The 16,268-nt window shown below is 41.3% G+C and overlaps 1 protein-coding gene across 1 annotated transcript in view; it reads right to left on the reverse strand.

The window, feature by feature from the left end:
- SNW1 (SNW domain containing 1) overlaps nucleotides 1-15,437 on the reverse strand; it is a 21,365-nt gene extending 5,928 nt beyond the window's left edge. The window contains exons 1-8 of the mRNA XM_054024926.1: nucleotides 15,332-15,437; nucleotides 13,368-13,521; nucleotides 11,081-11,242; nucleotides 3,907-4,002; nucleotides 3,708-3,814; nucleotides 2,791-2,895; nucleotides 2,631-2,700; nucleotides 866-931 (exon numbers count right to left, since the gene is read on the reverse strand). Coding sequence (XP_053880901.1) covers nucleotides 866-931; nucleotides 2,631-2,700; nucleotides 2,791-2,895; nucleotides 3,708-3,814; nucleotides 3,907-4,002; nucleotides 11,081-11,242; nucleotides 13,368-13,521; nucleotides 15,332-15,345 — 774 coding nt within the window. The 5' untranslated portion in view covers nucleotides 15,346-15,437. The remainder of the gene's footprint in view (nucleotides 1-865; nucleotides 932-2,630; nucleotides 2,701-2,790; nucleotides 2,896-3,707; nucleotides 3,815-3,906; nucleotides 4,003-11,080; nucleotides 11,243-13,367; nucleotides 13,522-15,331) is intronic.
- Nucleotides 15,438-16,268: the final 831 nt, after the last annotated feature.

The raw sequence follows: 16,268 nt of genomic DNA on the forward strand, positions 1-16,268 counted from the left end.
TTTTAATACATATAAAACACTAGTCACTTCAGGACTCTGTGTCCCCAGGAGACAAGGCTCCCACCTCAAAAATGCAAGTCTATGAATACTGCAGGTATTTTGGGAGATATTTAAGACAGATTTCTATGATGTTTTTGCTTAGCTAGGGTTTAAGCAGTTTAAAACTCGAGCCTCTAATCACTGTCAAGCACAGTTAAACAGTTGCATTTGGGTAGGAAAAAGTACCACAGCATGTTGCTTTTCCTGCCTCCTTCGTTTGGAATTTCTGCACAGCAGCAACTTTGAGAGAATGGTCAGAATAGTCACTGAAATTTTATTATTAGTATCGCTTGCAAACGCTGATCTACTGACAGAAGCAGTGGGACCCCCTATTGTTCTTGCTGAAGGCACAACACATATGTCCCTAGTTAAATTGGAGATGGAAAATGCACTAGTTTTAGAAGGAATAATTGAGAACTATCTGGAGAGTCTGAGTGCGTGTAAAGAAATGCACTCTGTCCTCTGATGCCGCTTTCCCCTTTGATCAGTTTAATTGACTTTCACAAAGAACTCAGAGGTTTTGGTTTCAAGCTCCACATACTGCAATATTATGGGGATTTTATTAAATACCATTTCTTCTCTCAACACATATAATCTCTTCCATGAAGTAATATATTCCCCATCAGCTCTGTGCTCCTGTCATCTTGACACTCATAATAAATAGGAGAGAGAAAAACTGAGCTCTACAACTGTTCTCCATTCTGAAAGCAGACACTTTACTGAGCTCTAGAGGTTTAAAGCCAGTATTATTCAGGCTGCAGATCATTCACAGAAGTCTCTCAGCAGGATGCAATATTAAAGGCTGAGTTTATTACAACTTAATTACCTTTGCATTTTTCCAGTTTGAAATGCATGGAGGAATTTTCCACTCTTGTTGCTCTTTCACGGTCATCTGAATTGAGAGAAAGGACAAGGGAGGGGGGTTGGGGGGAGAAGAGAAAAGACTTTTTAGATTTATACCAGTAAGGAAAATTCTCCACTTCCTCTCTCTCAAAAAGACAGCTAGGGAAGTATTGGGACAAGTCAGAAAGAAAAGGTTCTTTGTAAAGGAATAGCAAGATGCCAGGTCATGGTTCCATGATGAGCTATAGCCAACATCCTGGAATCCATGATTGGACAAGAGTGTCCCTTGGGGAGAAGCAGAGAAGTCACTGAGCCCTACAAACGATGCCAAACATCAACACAACACCCCAAGTTGTATCCTACTCTCTTCCTCTCTGGACTGGCTATCCAAAGGAAGGGTGGTAAAAGACAACAACACCAACTGAGCCAATCATGCAGTACAACTAAGAGAGAAGAGACCAACCCTCCTCCTCACATGCGAATGTGCTTAAATTACATCGCATCATCACCAAAGACACCGGTTAATATCAGTTTAGATCCAAACTAAGACAATCATGTGAGCTAAAGGTTTTAGGAAGGTGTGAAAATCCTTCTCTAAAGCAATTTGAGGATGCTCAAATCACTCCAATGCTCACTAGTTTCTGTGTGGGTGTATGCGTGTCTCTCTATGAATTACTAACTGTTCTCCAAAGTAGACACCAAACCTCTAAAGGGAGTTATTGAAAAAGAAAAAGATCTCTGGGTTAAACCAATATTGTTCCAAAGTTCCTATAAGTCTGGGATTTTATAAATCATTCTGTGTCTGTGCCAGACTGCCAGAAAGATACAGGCATTGTGTTAAAGTGGGGAGGGGAATGTATTAAACAAACCAAGCTTAACAAAAATTTTTAAACAGTGAAGGTTAATGGGAGAAAAAGCCAAAAGGGAATCTATGGAAAATTATTTTAAGAGCTCTATTTCCCTAAAACCAAGACAGGCAATAGCCTTTGCCTCTTAGCAGACATTGATCTAAACTGCTCAAGTCAAAAGGAATGTCTCCCCTTAACCTTCCTGTAAAACTTTAAGAAGCTTGTTTTCCTTAACTTGCTCATAATTAAATTACTAAATGTAGTAACTGACTAGCCAGATAAATTGAACCATTGACTTGTACCCATAATTTGACCATTGTATTATACCTTTATAAAAATTATAAATTAACTGGTGACATATTTCACTTGAACTTGTTTGTTTGTAACTGCTTGCTCAATCTTTTAAGAAATTTATAAGAGATACATTGAACTGGTTTATTTCTCAAAACTTCAGCACAGACTAAGTAACTTGCATATGAAAAAGGTAAAATTGTTAATCAGTCCTGAGCCCATATTATATTTTAATTACTTAAAATAATGCCCTGTTAGTCCTACACACTGCAAGAAACAAATACAGGAGGTTGGTCAAAGAGCAGTACTGATATCCTAGGTCTAAAGCCTCACCAACCCTCCAAGCTGAGAAGAGTCACAGCAATGTGAGCTTTTGTAAAACAAGTGGGGAATTTAAATCAACCTTTGTGAAGGTATATAGGAAAATATACCTTCAATACTGCCCAGGCACAGAATTTTACATTTCACACTAAATTAATCACCTAGCAACACACCATAAAGCAGAGGAAAGGAGAAAAAGCACCACAGGTACCAGCTAGATCTCAATAGAGTGGGGTTTGAGAACACACACTAGAAGCCAGACCAGAAAATAGCAACTACATTCAATACCTTTCTGCTAGGGGAGTGCATTACAGGAGCAGGAGGAGAAGGTGGCCCACGAGGAATTTTCTTGTTAATCCTGAAGGATAAATCACAGTGTGATCAATAGGCAGTAAGAAAATGTGTTTATAAAATCCTCTACTTGCTATGAAAAATTCCAGGTACTCACTTGAATCTTGGAGGTTCCATGGGGTCCTTCTGCATCTCCACCATTCGAATAACCCTCTGTTTTGCTCCAGAGTTGAAGGCCACACCCTGCTGAGATGGTGTGTATCTGAAGAAAGCAGTTGAGATACATTCAGTTCTCTATACACTGCCAGCCTCATCCTTCCTCATTTAACTACTCTGCATTTCAGTTTTGTTCACACCAATTTTTTAAAATGCTCTTCAACATCAGAATGCACGATGTAACTTGACATTAATTCAGCATTTGAACTGCCCCTTTTCAGGCTACAGTGTTATAGAGTCCTGTTTCTGCAACAGGACAGAGTAGAACCTTTAAATTACAAACTAGAAGGACGAGAAGAGTCTTATCTAGTCAGATGCCACAGTACATGCTCATAGACATCGTTGGACTACGCACCCTGCTATGGCCCAGAAAAGCCCTTAATATACTTGCAGAAGTATGCTCTGAAGTGACCGAAACCCTGGTTTGGAAGTTTCTTGTGGCCACCGCTGAGATTCCTTCTAAATAAAGACTAATCTTGTAGTTCAGAATTGCTTTAGAGTTGGTCACACTATGTAAAGGGAGAGCCTGCTTATAAAGACCTCATTTTGCGTGGAAACACACACATCATGGTCAGTTTCCCCAGCACACTGTGCCCTCTGTAACGGGACTAATATCATATTCCATTAAAAAGCAATAACCTTTTAAAATGTTTTAACTTCTGGTGTGAAGACAATCAACATGCTTCAAACTAACTTGTCATTAATAATGAAGTCTATATTTCTTGAATTAAGTTTCACACTGCAGCCTCCTGCAAAGGAGTAAGCTTCAAAAGAGAGGACCCTCCTCCCAAAAATCAAGGCATGCTCTTACTAACCAATTCTACACAAAAGGATTATATACTTTAACTAAGTCCATACCGGATGTACTGAGCAGGAGCTAGTTTGTCGGCTGCTCGGACTGGCATGGCTGCCGCAACTTTCTGGGAGACAGATTTCTCCAAGGCTGCTCTCGTCTTTTCAGTTAGCTGTAATTAGGAATATAATGTTGAGTACCATAACAAAAATACAAAAAATAAAATGTAGCGTTAATAGCTATGTGCATCAATGCATATAGTACCTCTTTCACTGCTTCCTCATCAGGTCTTTGCAGGTCAGGGTCATCCACATTCATAACCTCTTTAGGTACCAGATCTGTATATTTGCTGTAAATTACCTGAAACACATTATAATTGATCAGTGTTGTGGAACAGGAATACATGGAAATGCACCATTCCGCAAGGAGATATTTCAGAAGACAGATTATCCTTTTGATAATATCTAGCATTTATATAGCAATCATTCAGCTTCCAGGTGCACCACAGTAATCAGGATTTCTCAAAAAACATCTGTGAAATAGGGAAGTAGTATAACCCCCATTTTACAGATGGAAAAACTTGAGGCAAAGAAGTGACCTGCCCCAAGTCACATAGCAAACTGCCATTAGAGCTGGGATTAGAATTAATGAATTCCTGGCTCCCAGTCCCTCTCCTTTTTTGGGATCCCCCAGCAAAGCTAGAAAACCCAGATTTATATATCAGTTTTCAAGAACTAGGGAAACTTCATTCAAACGGCTATCCTGCTTTTATACCTTACATCATCATCTTCCCTACCTCCTTGAAATTGCTAAATATTTGAGAAATCTCATGTTTTTCCTAGCATGAATAATTCAGTCCTCCCACACAATTATTAAATTGTAAGCCCCAATAATAATAATAATATAGGGAAGGAGTGTTACTGAAAGGTTCATACAGAAAAAAAACCCCATTGCACCTAGAATTAGGATTTTACATCTGTCTCAATAAGTAACACCAGAAAATCCTGGTTCAAAGGGTTAAAATCTCTCAATAGCTATTCTTGCAAGTAGGAAGGTGGAATAAACTGCTACTAATAGTGTATGCCTAACTATAAAACTGACCTGTAGCCTCACTGTTAAATTAGCACACAAGAGCCATTTACTGCTTCTTATCCACATACTCCAAAATTAATAATCCCTTAAATGAGCAACACTATTCCAGCATCTCACAAAGCTGAGTGAAGGACATCTGAAGAACAGTATTCCTCTATAGTAATTAACTATAAAACCCAAGAGCCTCACTGCACGAAGGACCAAGCAATCGAAGGAGCTCAGAATATTCTCAGAGACAAGAGAAGGCTAAAGGAGTTATCTCAAAATTACAATATACCTCTGTCAGGTGATTGGAGCACAAATGAGCTTTGTGAACTAAATCCACAACTCATTACCCACTAAACAGGCATTCTACTTGTGTGCAAAGTGACAGTAAAGTGGATGCAATGTGGAGATTAGTCTGACATTAGTGGTGATAACCAATATTCCTACCTCCTTCAAAAACAAAAAAAGGTACAAGTATCTTATAAATTTTAATTGGACCACTTTTTTGATGATGAGGACGAAGGAAAGTCAGGTAAGAGAGATTCATCACTATTGGACTTTAGCATTTCATTTTGAAATTATTCCAATGTGGAGTGATCAGAAATCAACTTATTGGTCCCACTGAAAGATTCCTTTTGCAGGTTGGGGCAGTCATAACAGGCAAAGACTAAATGTTTGTGTGCTATGGTGCTATCAGAAGAGATTGCTCTCTGATATTTCTATATCTGAAGGCACTTCACCTAGTAGTAGAATCTGATCATACATGCTTAGAATTCTATAAGAACAGGCTTATATGGAGAACTTTCTTGCCTAAAACTTGTCACATTGTAACTGTTTCAATATTTTTTCAACAATATGTTTGATTCTGTATATTCAAAGTGGCTCTAAACAGAGCTTTATCAACTACATATGTAAAGTAAGGATCACTTGCCTGCCTGAAATGCAGCCATCTACAGGATGGAATGTGGTAACCCCGAACGCTGCAAAACAGATTTTTCCATTTTGGTCTATGGCAAAAGTGACTAACTTCAAAATTCTCCCCTGCACTTCAACTGGAGAAGGCACCATCTATTTATCCAAACTGGAATTCAGGTCACTCCACAAAGACCCAGGATTAACCCCACTTCTCAAGGAAAGTTCTATCAAAAGAGATGGATACTACTCCGATATGAGTAATGAACCATTTCACAAATTATTAGGTCTATTCTATTCATGTTCTCATACTATAGCCATCACTGTGATATCCGAGTTCTTTTATCAACAGGATTAGCATTGCTGACAAGTGGTTCTCTCTCTCCCCCTTTCCCCCCCACTCCCTCAGGAGACAATTATATGTAGCTTTATTTTAAATGTATGTTGTGTTATGTGTTTCCATTAGTGAAAGCAAGAATTAAGAAGAGTGCCTTCTACTTCAAACGGAAGACGGTGAGGTTTGTGGTGGTTCTTACATCACATGAGAGTTTGTTCCACAGTGTTGGCCCAGCCCTCGAGAAAGCTCCATCTCCTGCAGACTAGCTTTATCCTTGCAGTAGATAGTTCCACTGTGTCCAAGGAGTGCAGTTGTCAAATGCGGTCCTTGTCCTGGAGTTTGAAGTATCCTAGGTCCTGATCGTTAAGTGTTGTAAAGCCAAAGACCAAGACCTTGAATGTGATGCAATATTCTAGGGAGCCAGTTTAAAGTAGATGACGGGCTTGTGATGCTCGTAATAGCCAATGTTGACGAGACGTATCACTGCATTTTATACTAGTTGTAGTTTCTTGAGGTCCGACAGTTTGAGCTACAATAGTGCAATCTACTTGGGCATTAATCAGGAGATAACATCCAGGCTAGGTCATCATCTGCCAAGACAGTCTCCTAGACAGCTGAAGGATGCAGAGGAGTTACTCACAGATGCTGCTATGTGGGAGTTTAGCATCAGAGAAGTATGCAGGAACTCGCTTGGGCTATAAAATTTGACCAGTTCAGGTCAGTTAAGGGAGACTGCAGCATAGTTGCAAACTTCTCCAAATACTTTCCTCTCTCTATCAGCATGACCTCCATCTTTTTGAGGTACAACTTCAACAAACTGTTCTTCATCTATGAGCTGATTTTTGTCAAACATTGGGCTAACTTAGCAACAGTGATGTGGTTATATGTTGTGACGGATAGACAGAGCCATGACATTTGCTCCCTTGCTACAAGGCATGAAGAAGAGAAGCATGCGAGTTCCATAAAAGTGGCCTTTGAAAAGCAATGTCAGTAAAAGGCAGCTAAGTAGTATCACTTCCAACTCCACATACTGTCACCAGCTCCTCCACACACAGCCACTGTACTGGAAAGAGGCTAATTCTGCCATGGTCAGGATGGACTTTGGGGACAGCTACCCTATACGGTAAGTTCCCCTAACATGGAAGCATAACATTATCCTCAACAAGACAGGTAAGTCAGTGATGCTCCAAGAGGCATTAACTTATGCTGTGTGCCATCTAAATTCCATCACAAGCCACATGGGAAAAGCTGGTATTGGAATAAGCTCTGGCAATAAAGGAGCCAGGTGTGCTATTGTGGATCATAAACCAGATATCCATAAAGTCAGGTCTGGATTTATCTGTAGATGCCTGGCATTTATCAGGCTGCTTCTGCCATCCTCAAGAAGCAGAGGTGATGTATCAGATCTTCAAGTACCCACAAGCCCAAAGTTTTTCTATGGAAGTTCTTTGTACTCGTGTTTTTTATATGGAAAGGAAACATTGGAGGCAAACAGCGGAAGTGATGTAAGTTGCTGGTAAGCCACCTAGATATAAGGGTTGTAGTGATAAAACTGTTCAGCAGCGACAGTCTCCTTCACAGAAAGGCGAACTATTTAATTCAAATTTGAGAAAATCCATAGGCTGTGGCGAAAGCAAAATAACGTCTGTTCTTAGCCCAGACAAATAAGCAGCTCATGAAGCAATCCCAGTTAGATCCAGAACACCTGGTGGGCCTATTTATAAACATCTGCTCTTCTTCAGTCATAGGTACTGAGATTTGAAGAATATTTGAATGATATGTATAGTACAGGCTATTAAAGATTCTGTAGTCAATCTTATTCATATTGTGTAATCACAAAAGTTAGATCTGTAAAATCCACTTTAGGTCACCCAATTCACAGCAGGCCAATGAAGAATCATTTCACATACCATACTTTCTAATGCTTTCTCATGTCTCCTTTAAAACATCTAGCAATGGGGCTTGTCACTTCCATAGTAGACTATTCCACAATGTCATTCATTTTCCTGAGACAGAATCTAAGTTTTCCTTTTCTTTATTTCACCTCTTAGTCCTAGTTATGTCCCATTGTACCACCATAAATAATTCCTCTCTTCCCCAAGTGTTTACATTCAAATATCTGTAGGTGGAGTCAGCATGGTCCAGGATTCAGACCATAGGACTGGGATCCAGGAATTTCTGCATTCTAATCCTGGCTCTGCCACTAACACACTGCCTAGCCTCAGGCAAGTTACTTATCCACTCTCTAGCTCCACATACTCATTTTTAGCTAGGAACAACACTTACCTTCCTCCCTGGAGGCTGTGTGGATAAAGTTAAAGTTGGCACAAATCTTTTAAGATTTAAAGTGTTTAGTATTTTCCCCTTGCCTCCACTAGTCACTGCTTAGCCATGCTATACTTCGTTGTATTATAAATCTCTAGCCCTATTTAACAGCTACTTTCAAATTCTTGTGGCAGCCCCATGGAAGTCTTGTTCAAAACTAAACATATTTCCATTACGTACTTTTATTCCTTCCAATCAATTTCAGTTCACATGAGAGTTCAGAGCAAAACTGATTTTAGCCCATGTTTCAAATATGCTGTAGTAGAGTGCTTATGTCATGAAGATACACAATACCTAGCATTTATTCAACATACATAACTGACTGGATTTTCTATGTATTTAAATGACTGCAATAGTTTGTCTGAAGCATCACACAGAGTTGCATAATAAACTTCAGAAAAGTGTAAAAGTAAAAAAAACTAATCTGAGTTTTTAAAAAGTAAATGATTTTTAACCATCCTAGTGTTCTGATTAAGGAAATTTTCACCCCTCAAAGTTTGAGTCACCATCGCATTCATTGGGCACTTGATACTTTTAGAAAGCTACATGCCTTCCCCATCTACCTTGGGGTTTTGAACAGCACTCATCCCTGTAAAAAGTAAGTGCTCTTCCTAGTGCTTAAATTTTCATGGGGATATCCATCAATCCAGGAAGAATCTTGAGTTCCTGAACAATTATCCATATCAACATCTCAATGATTTTAAATTAAAAAGCCCTTTGTGTTCAGCTCTTTCTTTTCAGATTTCCTTTAGGTTACTCTGGAGAGAGATGGATAATAGTTACTGTGGCAAGGAAATGGTCAAACATCTGATCTAGTCAAACCTCACTAATTCTCCTGCCCCCACACCTGTTTAAGGAAAATTAAAGCTTTGATGTAGTCTATGATCCAATCCACCCTCTCTGAAATATGGGCTCCTCATAGTGGGCTTGGGAGTTTTCATAATGGTCTTCTAAATGTCAATTAAGACACCACAATACCCAATTTAACCATTTCCTTTTAGGAATCACTACTACAGATATAGGAGCCAAATCTGTCCTCATTGAAGTCAATGGGAGTTTTGTCACGGACTTCAGTGGGAGCAGTTCTGGGCTCAGAACGTCTTACAGTATGGCAATTTTAAGTCAGCAACATTGCTCACCCCATACTGCAATGCAATGGAAGTTGCAATAACAAAATAAGACTCCAATCCAAAAGAGTTAAAACATGAAGAGCATCAAAAAAAAGGTAAATGTTACTGTGACACTGGCCCCAGGCCTCACCGAACATGTACAAATGCATAGCTGGAAACCACTCTTGGCTACTTGTGCGTTAGCATTAGCAAATAAATATTCGATGTTAAGTTGTGTTTAATGTTTTATAAAATGCCTGTAGCATGCTGCATGTATTGTTCTCATGCAACTATACCCCACGTTATAAAGTGATAGCAAGCATTTGCATTGTAAACCTCTATGTAACTCAACAAACCAGGAAAGAGACTTGTGCAATACATTTGTTGTACATGTTGATGGTCTCTAACAAGATGTTAAATCCTGTTAATTAAAGGCAAATGAGCCATTGTATGATATCAAGGACTCTGAAGTGCATTCCTCCTCCTTTTCCTCCCTCCCCCCACATGACGAAGGGACTTCTGTGGGAACTCTATCAGCTTGATTTCTGAGGGAAGAAGATATTAAAATGCCTCACAAGGAAAAATGATAATCTCTTTGCCGTTTGAACTCTCACAGGGCCAGAGACTCCAAAATGAAGCAAGAGATCCCCCAGGGTTGTCCCTGGATTTGCCCTGAAAGATTATTTTGAATTAAAAGATCACTACAACTCTGTTACTCTTAGGATTTAGATTGCAACTCATTTGTGTTATATGCTTGCTTGCTTTAACCTGTAAATAACTCTTACTTCTTTTTCCAAGTTAATAAATCTTTAGTTAGTTTATTACAGAATTGGCTACAGGCATTATCATTGGTGAGAGATATACAGTACAAATTGATCTGAGGTAAGTGACTGGTCTCAACCTGAATATGTTTTGATTTTGGTGTAAGTGACCATTTATCACTAAGTCCAGCTTGCCTGAGTGGCAAGATAGACTAGAGAGCCTAAGGGGACAGTCTGTGCCTCACAGAAAGACTGTATAGTGATACAGGAGTTCACATCTGATACTGGGTTGGTGAAATCTAATTACAAAACATTCCACCAGTTTGGGGTGTCTGTCCTATTTTTGACAATCTGCCCTGAGGTAGATACTCATGGTCATGAGTCACTCCAGATAGCATGACAGTTACAATAAAAGCACATAGGGTCCATTTTTCTGGAAGTTGTGCTTGTGCTATTTTACTGCCTGCATTTCATAGTCAAAAAGAGACCCCTAATTTGATCATGAATTACAGAAGTCTGATGGAAGGCTGACTCTGACAAGCTGACCCTCATGCCTTGCTTTCTTTAGAATGCCCCATGATGGTCAAACTCCAGTATGATACTCGCCATCAATAGACAACTTTTGAGTAGGCACTTTCACCCACATTACCTAACCTCTGTAAGATCAAAGTTATTATCACAGTTTCAAAATAGAAAGACGCAAGTAGCTCTGGGTCACCTTATCCTCACAATCATGCCACTCATATCTGACTGATCTTACCTCACCTCCTAATCTTTTAACAAAAAACGTCAATGCTTAAAAGTGACCATCTAGATTTCCAATGTCAAAATGGTGACAGTTTGTTAGAACAAACATGTTTAACCCAATTTGTTTAAGGCTTCCAGACACATGCACACCTATTGTAAGAGTGTATTACCTTGTCCTTTGACTGTCCCTGTCGAGCTATAGCGTCGTATTTTATTTTTCCTTCTGCATCCACTTGAACGGCCAAAGCATTGGACATTTTCTTCTTTCGGCCCATATCCAATGGGTATTGGGCCACATGGATTTCTGGGAAAGCACCTCCATCTCCAAAATCCTGCACAGAAAGGAAATAGAAGTGAGCAATAAATGAAACCTGGCATGAAACCAAGCATGAGATTTGCCAGTATTTTTCAGCAAGGAATGGGAGCAGGGAGTGCTTTGGTTCCAGCACAATGGCCTTGTTCCCAGAGTGCAACAACCAGACTATACCACAGTGTATTCTTTCAGTGGGCAGCAGAATTCAGAATTCTTAAAATAGAAGAGAGATGCATTCGTTTTCCTTCGGTCAATGTCCAGAATTATTTGTTGCACCAAACAAGGGCTCCTATCCCTGACTGGAATATGTCAGACACTACCACAATACAAATAATAATCACAGAATTAGATTCATACATGAATCAAGGAGTTTGAACTTCAAGTATTTTACTATTACAATAAAGCAACTGCAAACTACTAATGTTACAAGAGTGACAGTTTTCTGCTGCTAAGCTATATTTGGTATTTGTCACTTTTCACAGCACAATTAGCAGTGGACATTTTTTAGCAGCTTATTTGTTGCTTTAACGATGGAACATTCTTTTCACAAAACCTGTAGCTCACACATTCAAAATGGTAGGTATGCTAGACTCCAACACGCTGGCACTTGGATAGGAATTCCAGGCCCCCATGCTTCAAGAGTTCTTACCTGCCCTTTCACTCAGTATTTAATGAGCTGAAGGAGACAGGCCTCTCAAACCAGACCATTTTGAATCCGTAACAGTTGAGATACATCTAGGATTAGTGCTCCATACACGCTAAGAACAATCTGATTTGAGTTACCAAGGCTCTTTCATTCAAGTGTCACATTCCAAGATCCTAGTTACAGAATTAAATAGTCTTCATACCCTAACCAGACCAAAAGCTAGTCATTGGTCAATAAACCCAAATGAGATTCCTTTTCATAGTACTCTTGTTATGTTAGAGACTGATTTTTAAACTTCGTTTTTGTTCTCTGGGCCAAGATCATGCTTGGAACAGTTTACTGCTCTTAAAGACATTTGTACTGATCTACCAACTGGACAGATACTTGTAACAGTCCTTCCCACATACTTATCAGCTCATGTACTGCTCGTGTTTGGAAGTGAGGCTGGATGCTATTTGAAAGCCATGACACCCAATTTTAAAAAGACATTAAGTATTGATTTCTATCTTTAGCAGTTTGAGGCAGTGACTACTAAAATATTAATTTCGCTAATTAAAATGCAGTAGGGAGAAGAATTAATGAAAATGTGGACATTTTAAGATCTGATATCTCATCAGACATTGAAACTAAAAAAGAATATTGTATATTAGTGGAAAGCAGGAATTGATATATAAGATATCCTTTTCTAGTCCTGGTGGTTTGCAAAATATTAACACTTCAGTAGAGTCACTGGTCCCTTGTCCCAGAAGTGTTGTTGTTGTTAACACTGGTTTAGGACTAACCACACCAAGTCTCAGACCTCATGCCAAATGTAATTTTAAATCACTGCAAGGAATTTCTGGGTCAAAATACAAAGTGTCTTGGTGCAATTTCTCAAAAACACTTGTTTCTCACTCCCAACTTGTCAGCATTTGCAGCTGAAATGAGATTAACCAAGTTCAGGGTCAAGACTAAGAACACGCATCATTATCTCAAGTTGCTTTTGGCAGTTATATATTTAACACTGAATGTCTGACAAATGCCAATGCTTTCTACAACCACAGGAGAGTAAGATAATCTGTCACTTAGGAAAACACTGTAACCATGAGTTTGTTCTCTGATGCAACTGTTTTTAGCTGTCCAACTGTAATCATGCGTAGAAAACTTTAATCTGAACTGTGTATTTAACAAATCAGGAAAATGAAAATAGGCATGTGTTCAGAAGGCCATGATCTCAAGGGATGCTTGCTTTCACTTTATAATATTCTCAACAGGGAAGGTAATGTACAATATAGCTAGAAAGTTTCTATGGTAAATAGTAATACTGTAAAACAAAAACAAACCCAGAATATTTCCACCTGGACTGGTGGACATAACCAGTCAATTTCTCATATGGTGGGGCGCTACACAATTTTCTGTGCTATATTCAAGTGCTCAGATTTAATCTATCCTTTTAAAAATAAAAAATACATCAATAATAAATGAGAGCTATCACCAGAGTGTGAATTCAAATATTTACCTCTAGCATTCGTGGTATCCATCCTTTCCGATAACCATATGGGGGAGGTTCCCTGCGCGATGACACCAGTGCAGTCTGTCTTGACCTCTGAGATCTTGCCCTTTCTTCTAACTCTAGCTGGTCCTGAGACAGCTGAGTTGGGGCTGGTAAAAAACTGTACAACAAAAAGAAAAGGATGTTAACTTTGACAGCCTCACCCACTCAACACAACTGAGATCAAATGCAATATTTGAGTCTGTTATTAGACTATTTCAAGGGACTGTTAACCTTTGCCACTGATCTGTGTTGGATCAGAAATGATTTATAACATTTAACAGTTGAGTGCAGGACGTTTCCACTGGGCCACAGCTACTACTGAGTTGAAATGTTGAAGGTGGCACTCTTTCTCCACCTCTCTAGACTGGACAGAATTAATTAATACGCATTTCCAACCCCTGTTTGAACCAAAGCACAGCAGGAGCCAGGTCTGCCTTTTCTTTCACAACAGAGCAGTATGACTCTTACAGAACAGAGCGCAGATCTCTCCAAGTAAGTATGTTTTCTACCATTCTGTCAAAGTGAATAAGAAAATTTCCTCCAATTCTTAGTGACTGTCTCACAAACATACCTCATTCTCACTAAGATTTGGACTAAGTACCCAAGCTATACAAGATGTTCCTTTCTCCGGGTAGGGGCTCTGGAGAAAGTGTGCACCTCTTGTTCCCACTGGCCAAGAACAAAGGACTCAGTTAAAATTCCAAACTTTTAGCTTCCCACGTTTCAGCTCACTCTGCACCCCCTCCTGAGTACCAGGCTGCCCCTCTTTACATGTCCTTAAGGAAACGTTTGGCTGCCAAAAGGTTTATATGTCAGAGTAAACACAAAAAGAGATATGCCTTAAGCTAGAGAGAGAAATGACACTTGATCTTTCAACTTCCCTAAGGCTGGGTCTACACTACCTGCCTGAATCGGCGGGTAGAAATCGACCTCTCGGGGATCGATTTATCGCGTCCCATTGGGACGCGACAATCGATCCCCGAATCGACGCTCTTACTCCACCAGCGGAGGTGGGAGTAAGCGCCGTCGACGGGAAGCCGCAGAGGTCGATTTTGCCGCCGTCCCTACAGCGGGGTAAGTTGGCTGCGATACGTCGAATTCAGCTACACTATTCGCGTAGCTGAATTTACGTATCTTAAATCAGCCCCCCCCCCCGTAGTGTAGATGTATCCTAAGTAGCCTGCTCTAGGACCTAGATGGAGCTGTGCACGCGATAGCAATCTATCATCCCAGCCCATGGGTGTCTGCCTATATCCAGAGCGTTATGTGCAACCCCCGTGCACAGGGATGTTCTGGACAACGCTGCATTAGACCTCAGGCTCCCTATGCCCCGGTCTCCACGCAGGAGTGGCTGCGTAGCCCCTCGGAGAAGGCATCACACCCTAGGGATCCGCTATCTCCACACGGGGGGTGAGAAGGGGAAATTAACTCTTTCAGCTCCAGAGAGCTCGCTGCACATTCTGGAAGAAGGGTCCCGTCCTTAACTCCCTCTCCAGGGCCCCTCTACGGGGCCCCCGTTGTACAGGCCCGAAGGGTGGCCACAGACCTCCCGACCCGGGGTGCACACTGCCTCCCGCAGCGCCGCCCTGCGAGCTGGCAGCTCCTACCCTCCCCCAGCCCCAATGCTCAGCCGCTGGCCGATCCGGGACGCAGGCCGGTGGGACGTGTCCGGTCCCCGCACCCCGCCCCGTCTCTCCGGCCCTGTCCCCCTGGCGGCGGGGCCCGCGGCGGGGCGTTCGGGAAAGGCCCCGGCTCGGTGCGGCCTAGGCGCCGCCAGCGCGGTTTGTCCCTCGGCGGGGGCGGGGACAGGAGCCACCTCGCACCCGGAACAGGGCTCGCCAGGATCCGGACCCTGCGGGGTGTAAGTGGATTGGGCCGTGAGCAGGACGGAGGGAATCCGACCCCAAGCGGAGACCAGCCCCACCAACCTGGTGAGCGCCATCTTCCTCTTCTCACTCGGATCGGGCCTCGGGAGCCCTGGCCAGGGGCCGCACGGAGGGAGATCGCAAGTGCGCAAGCGCGGACATCAAAAGCATCTGGGAGTTGTAGTCTCTCTCTTATCGTTTCTCAGCGGGAAGGTCACATGCTACACTACGCAGACGTCTGACCGAGATGTCTTATGGGAGTTGTAGTCTTCCTCACAAGCCTGCCTCGAGACTAGGTGAACAACGAGGAGTCTGGTGGCACCTTAAAGACTAACAGATTTATTTGGGCATAGGCTTTCATAGGTAAAAAACCCACTTCTTCAACATGTTTCTAATGCACATGAGCAGGCTGAACGCTTGTGGGAGTTGTAGTCTCTCTCTTCTCCAGGCCATAGGAGGGCTGGGAGTTATCTGTGTTCCAAAGGAGTCTGGAATGGTGGCCGAAGCATGAAGGGGCATACAAATGTTTAGTATATCTGGCACATAAATACCTTGCAACGCTGGCTACAAAAGTGCCATGCAAACATCTGTTCTCACTTTCAGGTGACATTGTAAATAAGAAGCAGGCAGCATTATCTCCTGTAAATGTAAACAAACTTTTTGTCTTAGTGATTGGCTGGCTGAACAAGAAGTAGGACTGTGTGGATTTGTACGCTCTAAAGTTTTACATTGTTTTGTTTTTGAGTGAAGTTATGTAACAAAAAAAAATCTACATTTGTAAATTACACTTTCACAATAAAGAGATTGCACTACATTACTTGTATGAGGTGAATTGAAAAATACCATTTTGTTTATAATTTTTACAGTTGCATAGGGTTACTATATTGAGTGTTCAAAAAGAGGACACTCCACGGGGCCCCAGCCCCGCCCCCACCCCAACTCCACCCCTTCCCCAAAGTCCCGGCCCCAACTCCGCCCCCTCCCCTGCTTCCCGTGAACA

This window comes from Malaclemys terrapin, chromosome 4 (genome assembly GCF_027887155.1).
Source record: "Malaclemys terrapin pileata isolate rMalTer1 chromosome 4, rMalTer1.hap1, whole genome shotgun sequence".
Taxonomy (NCBI): domain Eukaryota; kingdom Metazoa; phylum Chordata; order Testudines; family Emydidae; genus Malaclemys; species Malaclemys terrapin.